This window comes from Aulonocara stuartgranti (genome assembly GCF_965226115.1).
Source record: "Aulonocara stuartgranti genome assembly, chromosome: 23".
NCBI lineage: Eukaryota > Metazoa > Chordata > Actinopteri > Cichliformes > Cichlidae > Aulonocara > Aulonocara stuartgranti.
In genome coordinates, this window is record NC_138958.1 from 12,255,520 (window position 1) to 12,278,349 (window position 22,830).

A 22,830-nucleotide genomic window follows, 5' to 3' on the forward strand; every position below is an offset into this window, starting at 1 on the left:
TCAGTAATCCTTTGATTTGTCTGGGCACATGAAAAGCCTTGCATTGTTAAAGTCGGCTTGTAGAAGAATGTAAACACAGGTTGGCTTTGGCCTTCCTGTATTTAGGTATCATTACTGTGCTCTCCCTTTCTGGTAATGGGACTCCCCTGCTGCCGACCGGTCTGCCGTCTCTGCACTCTGGTTAAAAATCAAATCCACGTCACTTTCAAAGACCTCTCTGAGTGCTGTTCTTTTCCAGAGTACAGCCTTCCTACAAATTACGTGGTTATAACTCCATTCTCAGAAACTCCCTGCAGATTTCAAATCAAATAAAACTTTTATGGACTGCCAAATGTCTTGCTACACAGCCCGAGAGCATACAATCACTTGTTCAAACCAGCACAGACGGATTGTGTATTTCTGGACTGGAAGCAGAAGAGACTTTGTTGTGCTGGTGAGCTTAACATAGAAAAGATAAATATGCTTTATACTTCCAGCTCCACAGTAAATATACCCATCCTCATCTTTTTTTAAATCCATGTTCAAGTTTGTGATTTGTACAGATGAATGTATCTAAGAGTTCACAATCGAAGCAGCGTTTTTATGAATTACTCAAATGAAAAATTGACAGATATGTGACACACACACTCACCCCTTTGTCATGACATCTATGACGTTAGTAAATATTGATCGTTTCAGGAAGAACTGGGCATTTCAGTGTCAGATGAAATGCGGGAGGAAGGCCTGGTCTTCCTAACATCACAAATTTAACGTTCAGCCAAAGTGTAGTTAGGCAGCATTTGGCCACGATGACAGCACAGGTGTCTCTCCTGTCCATCAAAACTGTCTCCAGTGCCTCCGTGTTTCTTTACTGTTCCTATCTTAAGATGGGAACAGTAAAGAAAATTCATCAAATACTTCAAGATGGGCTGGGAGATGGTTTTGACGGTGCTTGATTTTCCCCGTTCCTCTACCATTAATAGTTTGAGATTTAAAAATTTCAGAGGTGCAAAAAAAAAAAAACATCCAGTTTAAGAAGGTAGTAATTAGGTAAGTTGATTTAGTGTGCCCGACTGGAAGCACATCAGCTGTTTGTGACCAACTTAAAAATCTAAATACCAGAAATGATGACGTTTTTAAACCTTGGCATGACACTCGCAAAATATGAAGCACGCCTCAGTGAAGCTAGTCCAGGATTCAGCTGCTGTTGCTGTAACCGTGTGTGGGCCCACATCTCCCTCTGCTGGGACGGAGCTTCCCCTGCATCATTACAGTTCCTCGTTTTACAGTCAGTGAATGTAACAAAACCACGTCTAATTAGTTACCTGCTGTGGGGTCTACCTCTGCAGGTGTGACGTGCTGTTTTGTTATTTGTTTTAAACACGAGGCTGTGCACTTTAAACAATTATGTCAGCAATAAATGTGCATAAATTCTCCATTTTCAGAATGGTTTAATGAACATCTGGAAAAATACAAATATTCAGTTTTCTGACAACATGGCAAACAAACTGTCCATTTCAGAACCTGACATTATCAATAGAAATTCCACCATGCATACTCACCCCTTTCCAGTTTTTAAAAATAACTACTTATGCATCCCTCCGCCAAACACACGCCACAAATCATTTACAGTAAACTGATCATTCGGCTTGCTGTACATGCCATGTACCTGTAGACGACTACACGATAAGGGAAAGGTAACTCCCAAAAGACTTAATTAAGGCAGCAGAAAGTAAAATGACATTTTATTTGATGACATTTATGAATTGTAAAGCCCCCTCAACCCCACCGCACAGACTTACATTCACAAAATGTATGTGTGGGAATACACACGTCCACACATATTCATAAACTATAGGCATGCAGACATGGATTATGTGTGTTGTTCTGAAGTACCTGTTCCTATCTACATGCTCTGCTGATTGGCAATGATTTGACCTAAAAGCACCAAGCCTCTCGCGTGTCCGTGATCCAAGACTGGGTGTGTCTCTGTCTGCAGCCTCCTCATAACTTCTCACTGGCAAGGAATGAAAACATGTCGTTAGAGACAAGATATAAAGCAAAACAATAAAATGGAGACCCTGGACACGTGCAATTTTTGCACCAATATTACAGTGTGTTGCATTTGTTAACAAATAGTAATGCACATATAAAGCGTGCTTCATTTTGAAGGAAAATAATATAGTAATCAGTAAATGTGGAGCCCTACACAGTAGTTCTGGAGGCATTTCAAACACAACCACCTCTGAAGGTAAAAGTTATATTTATAATGTAGACAAATATGTTTAATAACAGCGCATGAGTGTCTAAGTAATGGTTTGAAATTTTAATAACTGGTTTGTTCACTTTCTTGATGAGAAAACTGACACCATTCATGCCTGTGCAGTAAATGCAGCCTTTAAAGAAGCATCCATGCAAGAAGCGACTATAGAAGCGGCAATTTAGTGAAGCAGGGAAAGTCAACTTCACTTCAAGAGATAAAGGGTGTGACCCGAAATGAATAAACTAAAGGTAAACATACGACAGGCAACCAGAGCCTAAAATGTTTTCTAACAACTAACAAAGTGTAAAAGCGAATGCTACAGTTACACCAGGAAAACAGTGGTTGGAGACAGCCGAATGACTACAATTAGTGCAACCGTGTCCAATGAACTTGTAATCTTGTTGGTTCGAAGTCAGGGATCAGGTCTGCATCACTTGCAATCAGTTTTTCCCTTCAAAGCAACTTTGGAGCACCTAGAAAAGTTGCTTTGAAGATGGCAACAGACTGCAAACGTTTGCAGACACGGTCAGGGATAAAACTTTTGAGACCGGGTTAGCAATTCGATCCGATCTGTGATAATAATACACTACTAAATCAAAAATCGCGAATCTGTTGCTGTTGCAGACTGGCTGAGTAGCACCGACTCAGATGATTTGAAGACAGGTTGCCTCCCACCAGGTGACCTGTTCTGCCACCTCGAGATCGAAAGTGGTCACCCAGATGTTTTATGGTGGGGAATGCTCAACATCTGGGTCAACAGTTGGTCAAATGTGGAAAAAGTTCAACGCAATCACCAGGCAACCACCAGCTTTTCCTAGTTGCAAAGGAGGCTGTCTTATGTTTGCTCTTCTATAACTGAGCAATAAGGCTGACCAAGTAACAAACAACATTTTGTTTGTTTATATGTATAAAACCCAAAGCAGCTAACCAGCTTTTGGACGTAGCTTCATATTTTTGACACGAACACCTGTGTCGCCACAGGAGGGAGTGTGAGAAAAAGCTCTGGTGTGACATCTGTGACAAAAACAGGATGTGATAAGCCAAAGTGTTGAGCTGTTGTCAAATGTGTTTGGCAGCATTAAACACTAAACGCTGCATCTGAGCTGACATTAACACAGACCAGACCACTAACTGGGAAAAAAAACTGATGGTGTTTACACCCAGTCTGAGTCCATCACATTGAATTTCAAGTGTAAAGACTTATTCAAACTCAGGTATAACCTTTTGCTTTCGCAGAGAGCCAGTGTTTGGCAAGCAAATCGATATATCTCTTGGAAGACGACACAGAGTATCCGTTCGCTCCATTACAGCTCCCAGTATTCTATTTTAAATTATCCACCCTATCAGTCTGAGTACTGTATATAATAATTAGATTACCTGTCCAGGTGAGATAGGACCTCACAAAGCTGGGTAAGCAGGGCACGGTGTTTATGAGGGTTGCCCTCGAGCACTCCGCTGAGACGACTCAGGTATGAATCCAGATTTCCAAGAGATGCTGTCTCCCCAGTACCTGTTCAGGATAAATACAGAACTGACTGCAAATGTTTAATTTTGATCATTTCAGACGAGACTCTAATATGTATAAACTAAACCTTGCTGTTGCTATAGCCACATGTTTAAAAGTCAGGAAAAAAGAGAGATTCAATAACAGCAGCATTATCTAATGTTTTGCCCTCCTACTGCATTTCCCTTCATGAGTCTGACCCAAGCAATGCTGACCTGGCAAGGGCACCGATGAGAGACTGTTGACCAGTGTGTGCTTAATGGCCATCAAGTGTTGCTGGAGAGCCTGGGTACGTTTCTCATCTTGCCCCAATTCAGCCTCCAGGCGCTCTTTAGCATTGTACATGTCCTTAATGTGCCGCTGCAGCACTGCATTCTGCTCCTCAAACTCAATGTTGGCCTTACGGAGGCGTCGCAACTCTGCCTCTCGAGCTGAACGCAGAGAATAAAAATAAAAAGAGTTTGACGGGCTTGGAAGTTTAATCGAGAATGTCCGATTACCTAACAGAGCAACGGCACAGTTCTGTCTTAACACTACTAGTCAGGCGCTGTCAGTTCCTCTGTTACCTTTGTTCTGATCGAGGAACTCTTCGGTGAAAATAGGAATGTCAAATCTGTTTGAGAGGTCAGAAGCCTAAAACAGAAAGAGTCAGCAAATGGACAACTGACGGGAAAGTGACACCGAAGAAAACAGTAATAACTGATTAGAGCGTCACCTACCTTTGTTAAGGAGGATCCTGAACTAGTGCCGATAACTGCAGATGGTGTGTCTTCTAAAAAAAATTGTATGTGCATTACATACAGCTCACATAAGACAGAGCAACTCTAAAGCAGTAAGCAGAGGGTAGTTGTTACCTTTTTTGATCCTCTTGTCTTGTATTTTAGCACTGGTGATCTGATAGGCCTCAGTCTGCTGATATTCCTTCAGTTCCTGGGCATACTGCATCTTCTCTCGTTCCGCTTCATCCAGATAACGCTATTGGTATACGAAATATGTTCAAATACAACAACACCCTGTGCAAAACATCACTAAATATCCAGCTGATGACGTTATTTTGTGTTATATTGAACAATCTGCATGTGCATGGGACACTTTTAAAAGCTACCTGTTTGTCCATCGGAGCTAATCGTGTCCACTCTGCTCCGAGTCTCTTGGTGATTTCTGGGAAAGGTAAATCAGGGTATCTGGCCCGCATATGTTCTCGCCGTTCATTCAGAAAGCGCACATATCCTGTAACAGGTGCCTTGGGACCATTTGGCAGCACCTTCTTCCTTTTCTTTCCCTTCGGCCAGCCTCTTTTCTTGGGCTGCAGATGGATGAAACAACAGTCTCAGAAAGGCAAGGACAGTCTAATCTAACTCCTCCTGATGCAGCTAGTGACTGCCTTAATAATCAGCTAAGATCCACTGGCTCTAAAAAAAAAGAACATGGCAGCAGGGCTCAGGATTGCAAATATAGATCTGAACAAACCACGAGGCTTCTGGAACTATGCCATTTGGACCAATGAGACCCAGGCAGAGATGTTTGTCCATAAAACACAACAACACATTTGGTGCATATCAGCACAAACACCTCAAAACATCTGTAAAGCATGGCAGAAGAAGGGTAATGATTTGGGTTTGTTTTGCAGTCAATGAGTCAACCATTGACTCCTCTGTATATTAAACTGGGTCATGCAAAAGGTCAATGATCCCAAGCACAGCAGCAAACCTTCAACAGAATGGCTGAAAAAAAAAAGCATGGTGCTGCAATGGCCCAGTTAAAGCCCACATCTAAAGAGCATGCAAAAACAGTGATGGAAGAGACACAGAAAAGCACTCCATCAAGACCCTGCTGGCAGACTAATGAGTCACAGTGTGTCCTTAGTTTCAGGACCCTCCATGGAGTCCAAAAACTTTTTTTTAAAAACCTGAGTGTACCTGCTGAAGCAAAGTATTTAACCAAATATGAACACCCTTATTTTCCCAATTAAAAGATTTAAATGAAATTGACTGCATCAAATCCAGTCCACTTTAGTCAGCTGCAGCGGTGCTCACCTCTTCTGGGGGTTGATCCGCTGTCTGTGAAGCTTTGGGCTGATGTGATGCATCACTCTGCTCTTGTTTGATCCCTCCCATGATCTGTGTCCGTGCAGCTGACTCAGAATAAAAACGTGTTTATCCGTTAGAGAGTAATTCCGTGGGGAGAAATCTGTGCAGAATTAGAAGGTTTAAGTAGTGTACAAAATATATTTACTAGCATCGATTATAATTAGCTATTTCCCCACAATAACGCCGATTTTCAAGCTAACCTGACTGCTAGCAGTTCAGTGTGGCTAACGTTAACTAGTCGCAGCTCTCACACACGCACATACACAAACAACGGGCAGAAATCTACACAATAAAAGATAATCCACACCGCCACACCGCCCACCCTTCTGGTGGTAAAAATTAAAATCAGACACTCCTAAAAGTAGAAGTGTTTCTTCACCACGGAAAATTATAGATTTTTACAAATATATTTCTACTTTTTGGGTTTTATTACTCACCCGATAATGAATCCCTCAGCCAAACAGGAAGAACAGCCTGTCTGTCTCCTGATTGGTCGATAGGGAGACTCGTGATTGGTTGGCTGGTCGAAGACCCCCTCTCACCCCCCCCCCCCCCCCCGTTTCCACCCAGAACCAGTATGCGCCGCACTCAGATCAGATGGAATAAATACAAAGGCAGGGTTTTAAACATGTTATGAATTTTTAAAGAGCTGTAAGGGCAGGACGAAAATAGAAGTAGTGACGTAAGACGCTTTGTCGTCGTGTAGATATGGTTGGAGTTGTGTAAGTTACGTACTTTTTTTTTTTTACAAAACAGCTTAACACAAGCAGTGTTTATCTTTATTTTCTACTCTACAGATCTCCTACATGATTACTTCTCTATTGCTGTAAGGCTGACAGTAAAAATGTTTTCCACTGTGGCTCTTAGTTCAGGGTCGCCTAAACCGAAGCATTCACCACTATGTGACACATATCAGTGAAACATGCGCACAACGTGGCCATAGGACCTTTTCGTACTTTTTTATTTTAAGTCTTCACCGGAAGTTCGTTTGCTATTCGCTTGGGCTTCTTGTCAGCTGTTGGTCGTGCTTTCCACGTCTGCTGTAAAATCCATTACGTACTTTGGTGTCCTCTGGTGGTCATATTATGTAACTGCTGGTGTGTGCACATACAGGAAAGGTGGTTTTCAACCTCTGTTATAAAATCCTGCTTGAAGCAAGTCTGGCAACTCGACAGCCATCTTGACAAGCCTCCGGGGACCTGTTTAGGCAGTTATTTTAAAGTTTTACGTTTTTTAAGCATTCTCGTGGATACCACTGCTTGAAAACTACTTACAGAAAATACGCTGCAGCATCTGATGAAGAAAACCTAACTCGAACTTTGATGCTTTAAAGATCTTTTTTTTTGCTTGGCATCTTTGCTGTTGTGCAATTCTCTCCCAAATCTCTTTTCTAAAAAATTTCTCTCGCTTGTTGAAATATTAAGTTTACTTCTTAATAGAAATAATACTTTGGCATATAATCATAACAACCTGCCCCATATCCCTTAAGAAAAAGCAGGGAAATGTACTCGAATTGGATTAATCAACGTGAAAAGCACTCTTTCTACTTTTTGTGGTGTTGGTCAAGGAAATAGGTCAGATTTTTTATTTATTAAAATGCTGTGAAGCCGTGCATGTGAAGTGCAGGACCCTCTTCAGTCATTCGTGATTTATCTTTGTTGAGGATCATCACTAATTCAAAGATGATGTGGGACACAAATTTATTTAATAGCAACTATGTTCCAAGCAGAACTCGCAAACGGTCACCAGCTGGCATTAGAGGAGTGCTTACGTCAGATATTCCTTACTTCGGTTCAAAACATATCAAACTACTTTTTTGACAGTTTATAAAAAACATAACAGATTTTTAACATTGTTTTTCCTTTCTCTCTTTTTTACTCACTGACTGAACAGAGATTCAATGGAAGATTACTAAAACTGTGTACCATTAAATTCACCAAAATCAGTCAATGATGCAATTTTTGTTTTTTTTACACTTGTGCTCTTTAAATATCAAACATCCTGACACTTAACTGGCAAAGCTCCTTCTTGTGCATCCGTATTAGATTTTATTTTAATTTCTAAAGTCTTAACCAGGAGATTTGCAGCCAAATAAGGCTTTAGGTCAGTCAGCCTGCGGTATTTGAATGACAGACCCATTCATACTTTTCTAATACTCCTTCAAAAACACAAGTCACAGGACTTAGAAAACAGATAATGTCCAGTGTTGCATCAAGCCTCACAGAGTAGTTTAAGGTAGGAAGTCTTACTAACAACAAGTTTTCGTTGTGACAACTAAGCCCCGCCCCACCGAACGCTCTGGGTGTGGCTGTTATGCAGCGCTGGAAATGCAGGAAAGCCACTTTGCTCATGCTGCAACAGATGAATACATGTGACATCTGAGTTGGAGAACTCATGTCCACCAGACAATAAGCAGAGCAGGCAAATCTCTGTACAAAACCATATTGGTTATATACTATTAACTGTATGCCAATAAATGTGTATTTTCCCCATAGGCTTGAAGAGACATTAACTAGATTTCAAAGTTCTAAACTGCAGTACAATAAAATCAAACAGTTAACAAAATGCTCATGGATGTACACACCCACCCACCAGTCTTTTTAATCTTCAGAGTATAAACTGCCATCGCTTTATCCTATTAGACATGTGGAGTGCTGCACATTAAAGAATGTTGTCTCTGGCCAATAAGTTTGTTTCAGCTCCCCAGTTTGATTTTTAGATGGTAGTCAAAAGTAAATATTTGTGCCAAATGAAATTGCTTTGAGGCACTGAGTAATCACATTTATGGGAATGGGATGGACCAACAACCAGAACACTGTCTTTAGCCACAGGTGTTGCTGGCAGCAGGGGTATATAGAAAAGAAAGAAGTACAGGCCAGGCTAAACGCAAATAAAGAATAATCATTCCAAATTCAACATTTTCACCAGATTTACGAGTGGGCAAAACAAAAAAGAAAACTACCCACACAATCATCCCCAATAAAGAAAGCAGCTTGATACATAAAAGTTTTTATTTTCTTTTATTTATCGTTTACAATTTTTGTAGTCATTTCTTAATTATTGTCAATCCTTTTGGCAAACATTAGTGCTCACTTTGTTCTGTACAGTCCGGTCCCACAACGTAGACTTAAATGTGTTGGGCATGGAGGAATGAGACAAGTGCCAAGAGGGGTGTCCAAGCTTTTACAATTTGTCCAGGTAGTTGTCCAAGGCTGGGACACCTTCTTTGAGACCTTTACGTTTACGTGTCTCAAGGACAACTACACCAGGCTTGGATGTGGCATCCAGTGGGTTTCCAGGGAGGATCTGCCAATGGTCAAACACGCACTGTGGGAAGGCCTGGCCACCAGTGTTGGAACGCAGGTCAGCTGTGAAACCTGGTGACAGAAAGTATTATTTAATACCTCGTATACTCAGAGTATCACATGACTTGAAAAACACATTTTTCCCCCCTGTTGGTCACATCTAAATATTAGGGGTGCAACGATACACAAAATTCACGGTCCGGTTCGATACTTTGATGTCACGGTTCAATATTTTTTCGATACAAAAAAAAGAAAAGAAAAAAAGTTCATGCTTTTTTAATTTGTCATTTATTAAAATTATAAATATATATTTTAACTCAAAAGTACAGTTTTTAAATTTAATGTTGCTGAAACAACAAAGTAATAAAAAAAATAAATCTCTGATCGAGAAATCACTCATCTTTGGAAAAGAGAGTTTATTACAGAGAAATGGCTCTTTCCAAAATAAAAGCTATACTATACGCTTCCTCTGGGCTATAGTCTCAGCAGCATATTAAACATATCAGGTCCCCATAAGGAGAATCATGTGCTAACGGCTGTCTAAATTACTCTGGTAAAGTTTGTAGCATGCGTGCTTGTTGTTTTTGTCTGCTTCCACTTGTCTTTGCACTAGGATGATGTCGGCGTAAATGTGCTGTCATATTCGTTGTGTTCCCACTAGTGCTGTCAGCGTTAATCTAGTTGAAATGATGTTAACGCCACAACACGGCAAGTCTCTGTTAACGAGCTACCGCAGATCGCCCCGTGTGTGGGGCTGGACGGCGTCAACACATTAAGGAGCTAACTGCGCTAACGCACTAGTTCCCACCAATGTAATTGAACATTGGCACATCCAACATATTGTTTTACTTTTGTCCATGACGCGCTTACCTTCAGGGTCATACGTCACATGAAAACCAAAATAGTTCCAAACGCCAGATCTGAATGAGGGTGGGGGAGGTTCAATTTGCCATGTTGCAAGCAGAGCTTAACTTCTGTCTCGCTAGCTTGCCCTGCGCTCAGTGAATCTGCGTTCGACTATTCCGCCTAGGCTGCACTGTCGAGCGCAGATCCACTGAGCGCTCAACACAGACAGCATTGTCAGAAGGAAAGTTGATAAAATAAATTAAAAATTTTGTGGTAATTTTTGAACTTGGGATTGAAACCTGAACATAAATTAAGCTTAGATGATGATGCCGTTTGACTCTTCAGAACAAAAGAGGACTTACCAAATGACTCGTTGACAGGCAGGTAGGCCTTGATGACATACATAGGTGTTCCCATGACCCTGGACTCCTCGAACACATGACCACGCCTCCTGGTCAGCACACCGTAAATCCCACCCATTGCACCTTCAGGGCACTGTGGAGCAAACAGATGGTGAGTGGTACCGACTTCAGTTTGTTTAATGCTATTAAAGTGAGCTGTGATAAAAAGACTAAAATCAGCATTACTAAACTCTGTAGTGCATTGAAAGGTGTGGTAAACTCGTTCAACAAGATTTAGAATTAAAGAGATTTACAAGGTTTAGCTGGCAGCAACCGTCAGCCCTGCAACTCAACCATTTAAACTGTATTATTAGAGACTCTGCTTTAGTCAACGTTGGGTACTTATTAAGCAATGAAATACTTCATCTCAGCTAATTTGATTCACTGAACCAGAATACCGAACTTTTTTTTTTAAACCTTCTGGCTCCCTTTTAAACGTAGCAGTCTATCAAAGTGTTAACTGCACCAACACCGAAATCCAAGTATTCCGTACTTCACTTTTAATGACTTTAATAACTGTAGTATTTTTTTATTTTTCTGTCCCGTACAATCCACCTATTGACACAAGCTTTGGATATAACTTTCCCTGTGCCATTTTCCACGAGCTACGAATTGGAAACTAAAACATCACAGGGGAAAAACACTGACCTGGATCTCGACAAGGTAGACGGGCTCCATAATTCTGGGCTCAGCTGTGAGCTCACAAGCATACAGAGCTCTGCGGGCTGTGGGGATAATCTGGCCACCACCACGGTGAATAGCATCTGTATGCAGGGTCACATCATGGATGTCGAAGCGAATGGCACGCATGTTCTCTTCACAGAGGACACCCTGAAAACATTCAAACACCACTTTTAAACAAATATCCATGAATCACTGGATAGAACGTTTTTAAAATGCTTATATTACACTCACGAGTATACTCTCAAGGCTCTTACCTCCTTGGCGGCCCACTGGAAACCAGCGACAACACTGTCCTTGATCTCATTGAGGTACTGCACTCCCTTGGTAACATCCACCAGCAGGTTGGGGCCAGTTCCATCAGGACCGAAGCACCAGATTTTTCTGGCCTCGCCGACGTCCCATTCGTACTTGTCAGCAAGGTAACGGGCACGGCCCTTGAGCTCCTGACGAGAGGTAACGTCACCCTTCTCAATGTCTTCTGCCAGGCCTTCCTCGAAGGGACGGGCTTTCATGAACAGACGGTTGTGCTTGTTGGGTGACTTTGACAGACACATGATATCTGACTCTGCACTGACTGTCTCTCTGTAGGACACCACAGGATCAGATTTCTGGAAAAAAGTGTTAATGCACAAATGTTTAGAGGGACATATCAAAATAACGCCTAAATATCTCATCTGTCGTATAAACCTTAAGATTAAGTGCAGTGCTCTTTTACTTAAATTCAATATATTACCTTGATTGGAATGCAGGCATGATCCTCCTCCAGATCCTTCAGACAGATCTCCAGGTGCAGCTCTCCAGCTCCAGCAACAATGTGCTCTCCAGACTCCTCAATGATGCACTGCACCATAGGATCAGACTTGGACAGACGCTTCAAACCCTCCACCAGCTTAGGCAGGTCAGCGGGATTTTTGGCCTCCACAGCAACTCTGACAACGGGGCTGACGCTGAACTTCATCACTCTCATGTTGTGTGCCTGGTCGTAGGTGGTGATGGTGCCTGTCTTGACGAGGAACTGGTCCACTCCAACCAGACCCACAATGTTACCACAAGGCACATCTTCAATGGGCTCAACGTAACGGCCCATCATCAGAATGGTCCTGGTAGAGATCAGAGCAGGACAAATCAGTTCTGGCCTACCTACCTCACAAATTTATTGCCAATAATTAATTAAGAAGATGCTGAAACCAACCTCTGAATTGGCTTCAAGTAGAGGTCGTCCTTCTTGCCAGGGACGAAGTTTGGTCCCATGATGCGTACCTTCAGGCCAGTGGACACAGACCCAGAGAACACACGACCAAATGCATAGAAGCGACCCTTGTCACTGGTGGGGACCATCTTTGAGATGTACATCATCAGGGGAGCCTTGGGGTCGCAGTTCTTGATACCTAATGACCATTAACACGCAAAGCAATGTCAAGCTTAAAAATAATAATCCAACGACTAAAATTCTGGGTTATTTTAAGCAGGTGTTTCAAACAATGTCAACTGCTTGGTGCATGAGCAAATTTGAAATACATCAGCTGCATACCCATGGCAGCCTCGTCATCTCCAGGTCCTTCATAGAGGAGCTCACAACGGTACTTCTGGGCAGTGACAGGTGAAGGCAGGTGAATGGTGATCATTTGCAGAAGGGCTTCTCCAGCGGGCAGCCAGCGGCGCATGACAGCCTTCAGGAGAGGCTTGCCCTCCTTATCCTTGTCCTCATTATCCAACTTGATGTCCATCTTCTGGATCAGTTTGGCAGCTTCATCCTTTCTGAAGTTCATGATGGCATCAAACACCTAGAGGGAAACCATTTATATTAGTTCAGTGCAATTTATTATGAACATGCTAATAAAGCATCTGCGCCTGCTCAGGCTTAAGGTTGTCATCACTGATTAGTCAGGTCAAAGTGAAGAATGTTTGAGTCATCACATGCAGGCATACAAGGCAACTTTTATTCTGACTAAGGCAGACTAACAAGTACATAAGGTCGGACCGCCAGTGTTGCCATTTCTTCTTCCAGTTAACCCTTTTTAAATATTTAAACATTATCAAAGGTTTCATACCTTAAAGATGGGATCCAGAACAAGAGCACAGAAGGTGCGGGGGTACTTTTTGCCATCGGCTCCAATTGCAGACTTGACGAACTTTCCATTTGCTGTGTCATAGTACCTAGAAAAGAAAAAGTGTAATTAATCATTACAGATACACTAAAAACATTTATATAACAGAAGCCACTGTTAATTTACTTTATTAAATTAGAATGTATAAAAGCAAAAAAAAAAAAAACCCCACCCTGTGCAATTTCCCATCATAACCTTATGCTCAGAATCACACTTTAAACTCTGCACAATTCCCTCTGAAATGGTCTCTTTAAGAGAGCCCCCATGCACTCAATCTGACATCTCGACAGCCCTCAACACTACAGCTGAGGTTCTATGTATTAGAAACGCACCTATCACCCCACAGCTTCTTCATCATGTCTTCCACCTTCTTGCAGCGCTCAACGGGTGTCATCTGGGCGTTGCCCTTGGCAGCAAACTTGGCTGCATACATCTCAGCAAACTGCTTGAGGGTGAAAGCCCAGCCATGGAGGCCGGAGCCAAAGCCAACGGTGCCGAGGACTGGATCAACCTTGAAAGTGAGACAACAGTATATCAGCAACTGTGCTGAGTACTCAGACAAACGGACAAATCTTTGTTCCAATTAAAACGTTCAGACTGCTACGCACCATGATGTTACCCATAGGTCCATTTTCATCCTCGCCATAGGTGGAAATGATTACGTTGACAGACTCAACAATACGCTGGAAGGTCTGGTAAAGGTCTTCAGGTTCAAGCTGCAGCTCCAGCAAGGCACGGTCCATCTTGTTCATCATCAGGACTGGCTTAATACGCTCGCCAATAGCCTGACGGAGCACAGTCTCAGTCTGCACACAGACGCCTAGTAGGGACACATAATACGACAACTAATTGAAGAGCATGTAAAGTTATAAATCTTATTTCAGATAAGCAAAAAAAGTATCAAGGACTGTGCTGGCACAAGTCTTCCTTTGGTGTGTGAGCATATTCTTAATGGATGGAAACAATTTACTCTCAGTTCTTTAGTCATGTTGACTGTAAACTTGTCCTGAAACCCAATGCCAATACTCATCTCTCCTAACCAATCTAAACACAAACACTAAAGCAGGTCACTATTAAATAGCTGGGCTACAGCTAAAAAAATATCTTGCAGTTCTACTACACCTAGTATCTTATTTTTTGTGGTCTTGGAACTGGCAGGTGAAAATGTTAAAAGCCCACAAATATTTGGTTTGGCTCTTACCAGACACGCAGTCCACCACAACCAGGGCTCCATCAGTGACACGGAGAGCAGCAGTCACTTCAGAGGAGAAGTCAACGTGCCCTGGGGAATCGATCAAGTTGATCAAGAAACCAGAGCCATCCTTGGACTGCTTAATGAAGGCGGTGTCATTTTCACTCAGCTCGTAGTACAGGGAGATAGCTCTGCAAGTTAAGACAAAACATTTAATTTTACCACAAATTCTGTGCTCAACATAGCCCAACATACCACATAATGACCAAATACTACGATACACTGTACAGGTATTAAGAAAATTGAGCTCTATATGAAACTGATATGAGATTCTTTAATCCCAGCACATTTGTTGTCTTAAATTTAAAAATCTCACATCAATTAAAATGCAAAAAAAAAAAAAAAAAAAAATCCTTACGTTGACTTGATGGTAATGCAGCGCTCCTGCTCATCTTTGCGGGTGTCTGTGAAACGGGTCTCTCCAGCACGAGCTGAGGCAATGATGCCAGCCTTTGACACCAGGGAATCTGTCAAAGTTGACTTTCCATGGTCCACGTGCGCAATCACGGACATGTTACGGATGTTGGCCTTCTTGTCCATGATGGTACGGATCTGGTCTACGGTGAAGTTCACCTGAAGGGACAGAGTCAAGATTAGACCATTTAACACATGTCTGATTTTCTTGGCCCTAAGCTTTAAAATAAAAATAATTTAAGAAAGTGAGTTGAAAATACAATGTTGTGATTATTTTATTTTGATTCTCCTGTTAAGTGCAGATGAGGTTAAAGGCATCATTTGTGACACCAACTAATGTGGGACAAGATACTAAAGACGGGATAACGGTAAAAGTGCACCCCCTTTATGTCCGTTATTTTAAACAACAGGCTCTGTGGCTCACGCTTTGTGTAATTCTGCTTAGTATACATGGATCGTTCATTTGCTACATCTAACAATAACTGCGCCCTCAGCCCTGTAAAAATGTTGCTTACATAAGGTAAACTCAGCTGTGCTGCACTTCCACCCTGGGCGTTGGGTGTCCGCCATCATCAAAGATGACGTTACTGTTGTCTACGTTTGGCTTAAAAAAGTATCCAAGTCGTCTGCCCCGGGTTTTATCCAAATATCGATTTGAAACCATCATATTTAAAAAAGTATCACCTTACTTAAAAATACGTTGGCAAAAGGCTGTTAAAACACAAACACCCGGCATAACGTCGGCGTGAGCAGGCCACGTGTACAGACTTTGAATCCATGCTAAATGCTAACACTGACAGCGCCGACGTACCGGCAAATTATTCCTACAGATCAGAACGAGGTCAAGCTCACTTTTTAACCATTTGGCTTGACCCATTACGTTTTCAATTTTCAAAAGCCTACTCATATCTTGGTTCTGTGACATTTGTATGGCCATAAGTGACAATTTACTGGAACGACGGCTAACGATGCCGCAAAACGCAGTCGTTGTAAAGTTAGCTACATTAGCGGTTACAATTTATCATTTTAACCTTTAAAAGAGTCGGGAGAAACGTTAATCCTTCCACGGAGGCACTAACGTAGGCAAATAGATATGTATGATTTAGCAACATTTTCAAACTGCCTTTAGTCAGCCTTCGCGGGCCTTGCAGGCCACCGGCAGATAACAAAATGGTTGCCATTTTGATCAGAGCACAGACCACACACACTATTATGCAAGTAACAATACATCCTTACAATATTCACATACTCAACTTAATATTGACAGCGAGGAAAGCTTATGTGCCCAACAATTCATTACTCAGTTTAAAAAATAACATCAACTCACCATTTTGACAGATGGTTTTGGATTCTCTTGGTGGAGAAAAGAGACAAGGAATTTTACACTGCCCACCTCACGAGGGCATAGGCAGGGAAGAGGGCGCTGACGTCAGAAAATAGCGCTTTATACTGCTTGCGTCAGCCACATGCGTCATCACGTAATGGTGCATTCGATAAGTTGAAATCGGGCACTCGAACTTTCGTTCCATGCACAAAATAAAGGAAAACGTGGCTCAATTTCCAGCTGCTTCCGGGTGCTTTCATGCGATTTATATGTTATCACGATAGTTTACACTTGGCGACAAAGGAAACACAGGACTGTCCAGTGTAACCATGCTCTAAACACAAACAAAAACACATCCAGAGATTTCGTCTTGTAGTGTAGCTCGATAACGGTAAAATATTTGCCTCTTTCACTAACAAGGTCAGCAGGAAAATAAAGTGAGTACCAGTCATACAAATACTAAATTTAGATATGTTAACAGGTAAAAATAAACAAATTAGGATAATCAACAATAAAAACAACACTGTTAAAAGTAAAAGTCCACAGGTCTCCAGTGTAGTCCTTACAATATGAAATACAACAGTGATAAAAATAAAGAAATAAAACATGAAGTTAGATTAAAGAAATAAAAAAAGGGCAGCTATTGTGCAAAACAGCATCCCAAATGGCACTGGTAAAGAGTATACACTAAAGACAGAGTTTTTAGAAATTATAGCTGAAGATAATCCTCTTAAAGGCAGAACAACATTTCCCAGAAAGGAGACAGTTAATACGATGTCCTGTCTTTATCATTTTAATATAGAACATACTCTCGGTAAACTAATTTAAATGATGATTTATAATCTTTTGTCAATTATGGTTGATTGCCTTTGTGAATGGCTGGATGGTTAATTATTTCTTTTCCTCTAAAAAAAGATGGTCCATTAGATCAGCATTATTTTCTTGGCTGCCACCGAGATCCCCCCAGTTTCCCGAGTTAAAACTTAAGAACCTTCTTAAGAACTTCATTCGAAATTATGAAATCCGACTTTCCAGCTGTCTTCGAATGCAGCAAAATGTTACCCAATGTCAGTTAGAGACTGAGTAGTTTGTTTTGGGGATTCATTAAACCAGTTTTTGTTTTAAACATTTTTTTGATGCAAACATATAAAAATGATAAATGTGAAGTGGGTCACTGAGGTGTCTCAGTCTGTCAAATATTACGGTTGTTCTTAAAATGGTACATTTTCTCACTTGTTATGTTGTTTTAATATTTCTGTTATGAATACAATATAAATCATTGCATTTACTCAGAGTCACAGCTGTTTTGGGAAGGTGTTAAACAACTACCTGCTACCTTTATGCTACCTTTATGTGTTTTATCGAAGCCAGTGTCAGGTTTCAGTGTAAGCACAGTGGAGCAGCTGTATGTCTAAGGATACACATACAGTATTACTATTGTCATAAGTTTGTTTTCATTGAATATAAGAATCTTGATTACATTTGAATGGTATTTTCACACAGAATGTGTACAAACCTTGGGCTTAGAAAAGTGGCAGTGGACAGGTTATGGGGCGGCTCACCCTAAAGTACCAGCTGGATGCCCCCTGTGACCACTGCAAACTAGCCCTGAACCTAAAACTATCCCTGAGCAAAGTGTTAGAGTTTTAGTGAGAAAAAATAGGAAAGTAGGGAAAAAAAATAGTAATTAATAACAGAATTAAGACAAACCCCTAAATATAGAGAGGACAATCTCAAACAAGAGGAAATAGAAAGAGTATTATTGGTAACTAACCTGTTGTCTTTCTCTACAGTTTTTGAGTGTTCAAGTTCTAAAACAACATGAAAATTACGAATAGGTGTGACTGTGAACAGCTGAACAGTTTCCAAGCACATCCGGTGCTGAGTTTGAACACGTAAATAGGTCTATGTTGTACCAAGCATTTTATACATTTCTGAGTTATGAAATTATGTTACCTGTATCATGTAACATAATTTAATTGTTACTTTGACTGTTATTTTGACCTTGTTACTGTAAAAGAGTGGACTTGTGTAAGGACAAGAAAGACATTGTGGACAAAACAGGACACCCCCCAATAATCTTTAGTTACAATATTATAGTTAGTTAAATGGTATGATTGTTCAAATATGTATTTTCTTTGATTGTTGTAAAATAATGTGTGCCCCAGTCTCCAAAAATAACATAGTGCAGGAAGGGTAGTTATTCCTCCGTTACACCACAAGAGGGAGTATCGTTAATGTGATGTTGTTGTTTTTTTTTTTTATCCAGTAGATGGCACATCAGTTCCAGGTTTTAACACAGAAGCCTACTCAGATTTACTCATATCCATTATCATGATTGTCATTTCTATTGTTTTTGTATGTGCCACTCACCTGTTATACAGGCAACCCGAAGATAGAGCAACAATAGCTTTGTTCTAATTAATAAATAAATGATGGAATTGTGAATCCTTAACCCCTAATGATGATCTTCATCACTAGTTGTACCACACATTTCTCACTGGCATACATTCTGCCTATATTGTTATTATTGAATCTGTTTTTTAAACAGGTAGTCTCACTGAGATCATTGTGACACCTCGATTCTTTTGTTTTTTTCAGTCCTTGTTTTGTATTGTAAATTGTAAATTTGGTGCGTTGCATGAGATAATTGTCCTCTTGTATGACAATTACATCTTAGCAGTTTATATGAGGTGCTTGTCCTGATATGCTGTGTTTAGTTTTCACCAAATCTGTTGCTATGCAATATGACCAAACATCTCCACTTGGTGTTGTATTTTTTTTGCCAGAGCCAGAGGCCAGAAACTTCTTCTGGGCAACCCTTTCAAATGAAGCCTGCTTGTTTAGTCTTATTCTAATGAATTTTAACATTTAGCGTGTTAACTGACGGTTGTAGAATGTGGGATACAGCTCTTGGGATTTTGCATTGCATGGTCTGATTATGGGGTGATCTTGGGTGATTTTGTTCAGTAGCACCTGACTACTAACCAACCACTTTGTATGGATGCAGTAAGGATATACTCAAGGTTTAGTTAATGTAAATGCATAAAATAATAAATACATTGAAGCAGCGTTAACAGAATTATCCTCTAAAAATCAAAACAAGCATTAAAAAAGGTATGAAACTACTCTTCGAAAGGGTATTTTTTAAAATATAAAATAAGTGGAACAGTGGTTGCCTGAAAGCAAGAAGGTCCAACTTCGCCATCTACCCGGGGCCTTTGTATGTGGAGTTTGCATGCTCTCCCCGTGTTTGACTGTGGGATGAAGCAGGGTACCTGGAGATGAACCACTCAAAGACATGCAATTAGTACAGTTAGGATAACTGTGACTCTAAATTGGCCATAGGTACGAATGTGAGTGTGAATGGTTACCTCTCTCTGTTTCAGCTCAGTTTTTACTTATAATCATGGGCAAATAAAGACCCTGGTGTTGTGTTGGATTATACTTGACTGATTGCTCCAACCAGTCCCCAGAAAACAAAGTATTATTCTTATTTTGTTCGTCATAATTGCAGAGCTCTTTTCAATCTTTGTGGCTTTCATGTGCGTACAGAGAGCTGCAAATAACTTTGAGGGGAAAACAGCCAGAGAAGCTGTGGCTGCTATCCTGTTTATATTCAAAGGATATGTTTGTTTAATCTCCCATGGCAATAAACTTGAATGATGAATGTTATCTTTGTCGAAATCCACAATCCACAAATCTTATTTATAATTCATCCATTTTCCAGGTTATGCCTGCAGTTCTGCCTGAACTCAGAAGCTTATGTAAATGCATTTATTGCATTCACGTCATAGTGTGCACATTTAAAATTGACACCTTTTTACAATGATAATGTGTGAGGAAATAATTCATGAAGAATTACATGATACCCATCGATAGATTGAGCTCTGCATGAATTGTACAGACATGCTATAGCCCTAAAAAGCATTGTTTAACCCTCAGGGTCTGTTAAAAATCACCACCCTTTCAGCTTGTTAGTGGCCACAAATGGCCAGTATAGAGCCCTGAGGGTTAAAGGGCTTAAAAATTCCACTATAGTGGAAGGAGATGAGCGCTGGGGGGATGACTGTTTTAATAACGGAATTAGAAAACAGTTACGCCTAACATGGACATGGACACACAGGGACAAACAAAAGCACACAGAGACACGTGCATACACATATAAAAACACACACACTCACTCACACACACACACGCTGTACCAGTCTGACAGCATTAATTACCTCTGAGGACAACAAGTAGGCTGTGTAAAATTTTCTAATTTAACATACCTGTGCTGCTTCTCAAGCCTCGTGCTGCTGCTCCCATTGGGCTGTCATATCTGTAAACAACACTCAGCTGAATGACTGGCAGGGAGAGACGACAGGCAGTTGAGCTTGAGTAACTGGACATGCATTGAAATGACCCCAGATTTTTACAGGTGTATGGTTTCCTATCACATCAGACATACCTGGCAATGGTTTTTGTTAAAATTCAAATTTTTTTTAAGGAATATTATTCCGCTAATACTTTCTGTGACACTAGTCTGAGATGCCAAATCCAGATATTTCCTTTAGTTTGACCTCAGAATAATCAGCCTCACTTTGCTCTCTTAAGCCTTAACCTTTTCTTTCATTTTCATTTCAGGGTGATTAAATCTTATTTATGATTACAGATAAGCAATCTTATAAAAAAACAAAATGCACTTGAAGTTGATGTTGAAGCTTGTTTCAAGGTAGATGGTCTTGATGGGAAGCACTGAACTTTACATGCAAGGTGAAATCCATTAGTTAGACTTCTCGTCAGCTATAGCTGAATAATACATCCATTATAAGGCAATCCAAGAACAATGTCTTTGAAACTGATTGAGTTACCGAGGGCGACTACTGCTTTTTTTTTTTAAAGAGAAAATTAACATTTAATCACTCCAAAATAAGAAAATTACACAATTATTTGAAATCTATTTGTTGCAGTGGACACATTTTCAAGATATCTAAACATTGATTGTAAAAAAAATGCCTGTTTTTGTCTGATATGATGAATTCATAGAACGGGGGAAATGTGGATGTCATAAAATCTTGCATGCCAGTTTCCGTCCAAAACGATGAAATCAGGTGATCTTAACATGTATGTGGACACTTCAATGCTAGAGTAACTAAAGTACTGACAAGAAAGACATGAAACATAAAGTGGCTTGAGCCACAAGGTGAACAAACCCAAAGCAAAATTCAAAAAGCCAGAAATGTTCACTGACCAGAACATTTTCATTTCTGCCATCACACCTGAAAAATAAAAGTTCATAGGCCGCTTAAGGTCATCTTTGGTAATCCCAGTGTCCTTTGGGTGCTGCTTCCTCGAGCATGTAATCTACATTATTTTAGTGGGTAAGCAAAACCATCCAAGTGATCTCACTGTAAGTCTCCAGCCTCTAGTGTCAGCTGAGGTAGCCTGAAGGCTCTCTGTAATGCTGTAAAAGATGTATGTGTAGATAATGTTAGAGAAATATATCAATAGATTTTTAAGAAATATTAAATATACCAATGGATGAATAGCAATACAATAACAATAATTAATTCAGTTCAGTTTTACCAATTTCAAATGTCGTTAGCCCATGTGACTTATAGTCTGCTGGTGGCTCTGTAAAGGTAGGAAAAACAAGGTACTTTGAGCTTGTCGTAGTATTGTGAAGCAAAGATGCTAACAGCTGTAATGCTTCACTTTGCTACATGTGCTATTTTATGCTAATGTTTAGCAGGTATGATGCTCATCATTTTGACAATTTTAGTAAAGTGTGTTATTTGGAATAATGTTCTTTACTTAACAAGAAGAGAGAATAAGCAGAGGGAAAGTCTTTGGGCCTCATCTGTACTGGATTACATCTCCAAAACTACAGACAGTGTCACCACCCAGAAATGGGTCACCATGTACCCCAACCAGAAGCCTTGGATGAAGCGGGATGTTCGTCGCCTCCTGAAGGCCCGCAACACCGCCTTCAGGTCAGGAGATGCACACGCCTACAGCCAGGGCTAAGCTAAAGAGGGGTATCAAAAAAGCCAAACACCATTACAAAAAGAAGGTAGAAGAACACTTCTCCAACTCCAACCCCCGACACATGTGGCAAGGACTCCAGACCATTACAGACTACAGGACCACCAAACCCTCCCCTGCATCCTCTGATGTCTCCTTTCTCAATGAGCTCAACAACTTTTTGCTCGTTTTTGCTCCTGTCCTGTTTAGTGGCTGCACCATACCAGACTGTGATGGAGGAGCACAGGACAGACTCAATGACCGCAGTGTAGAACTGGATCAGCAGCTCCTGTGGAAGCCTGTACTTCCCCAGTTGTCTCAGGAAGTACATCCTCTGCTGGGTCTTTTTGAGGATGGAGTTGATGTTGGTCTCCCACTTCAGGTCATGGGAGATGGTGGTACCCAGGAACTTGAAGAGCTTCACAGTCGACACAGGGCTGTCTGATATGGCGAGGGGGAGGCAGAGTTGAGGGATGTCTCCTGAAGTCCACTGTCATCTCTACAGTTTTAAGAGTGTTCAGCTCCAGATTGTGCTAACTGCACCAGAGTACCAGCCGCTCAACTTCCTGCCGGTATGCAGGTCACCTTCCTGAATGAGGCCAATGACGGTGGTGTCATCTGCAAACTTTAGGTGTTTAACAGCCGAGTTCT

The 22,830-nt window shown here is 40.9% G+C and overlaps 2 protein-coding genes across 3 annotated transcripts; both read right to left on the reverse strand.

Moving 5' to 3' along the window:
• Positions 1-1,410: 1,410 nt before the first annotated feature.
• hmg20b (high mobility group 20B) lies at positions 1,411-6,359 on the reverse strand. 2 transcript variants are annotated; one of them, XM_082524998.1, is made up of 9 exons: positions 6,274-6,359; positions 5,783-5,936; positions 4,852-5,052; positions 4,601-4,721; positions 4,466-4,518; positions 4,313-4,379; positions 3,962-4,177; positions 3,620-3,752; positions 1,411-1,996 (listed from the first exon to the last, which is right to left on the reverse strand). In XM_082524998.1, the coding sequence occupies exons 2-9, from the start codon at positions 5,861-5,863 to the stop codon at positions 1,984-1,986; spliced, it is 885 nt and encodes a 294-aa protein (XP_082381124.1). In that variant the 5' UTR covers positions 5,864-5,936; positions 6,274-6,359; the 3' UTR covers positions 1,411-1,983. The 2 variants fall into 2 exon arrangements, with proteins under 2 accessions (XP_082381124.1, XP_082381125.1); XM_082524999.1 differs by lacking the exon at positions 6,274-6,359 and adding an exon at positions 6,037-6,259.
• A 2,481-nt stretch (positions 6,360-8,840) lies between these two features.
• Positions 8,841-16,290, reverse strand: LOC309699911 (elongation factor 2b-like). Its single transcript, XM_082523148.1, has 13 exons — positions 16,174-16,290; positions 14,791-15,005; positions 14,382-14,563; positions 13,789-14,000; positions 13,513-13,691; positions 13,124-13,229; positions 12,604-12,856; positions 12,265-12,460; positions 11,806-12,172; positions 11,327-11,680; positions 11,037-11,219; positions 10,350-10,482; positions 8,841-9,213 (listed from the first exon to the last, which is right to left on the reverse strand). The coding sequence occupies exons 1-13, from the start codon at positions 16,174-16,176 to the stop codon at positions 9,020-9,022; spliced, it is 2,577 nt and encodes an 858-aa protein (XP_082379274.1). The 5' UTR covers positions 16,177-16,290; the 3' UTR covers positions 8,841-9,019.
• Between the last annotated feature and the right edge of the window lie 6,540 nt (positions 16,291-22,830).

Excerpts from the sequence above, each read along its gene's own strand:
- LOC309699911 (XM_082523148.1), bottom strand. Across the intron at positions 12,857-13,123 it reads TTCTGGATCCCATCTTTAAG|GTGTTTGATGCCATCATGAA; the intron begins GTATGAAACCTT and ends GTTTCCCTCTAG. Across the intron at positions 11,220-11,326 it reads TCCAGTGGGCCGCCAAGGAG|GGTGTCCTCTGTGAAGAGAA; the intron begins GTAAGAGCCTTG and ends GAATGTTTTCAG.
- hmg20b (XM_082524998.1), bottom strand. The coding sequence starts at position 5,863 with ATGGGAGGGATCAAACAAGAGCAGAGTGATGCATCACATCAGCCCAAA. Across the intron at positions 5,053-5,782 it reads CGGATCAACCCCCAGAAGAG|CCCAAGAAAAGAGGCTGGCC; the intron begins GTGAGCACCGCT and ends ATCCATCTGCAG. Across the intron at positions 4,519-4,600 it reads AGACAAGAGGATCAAAAAAG|AAGACACACCATCTGCAGTT; the intron begins GTAACAACTACC and ends AATTTTTTTTAG.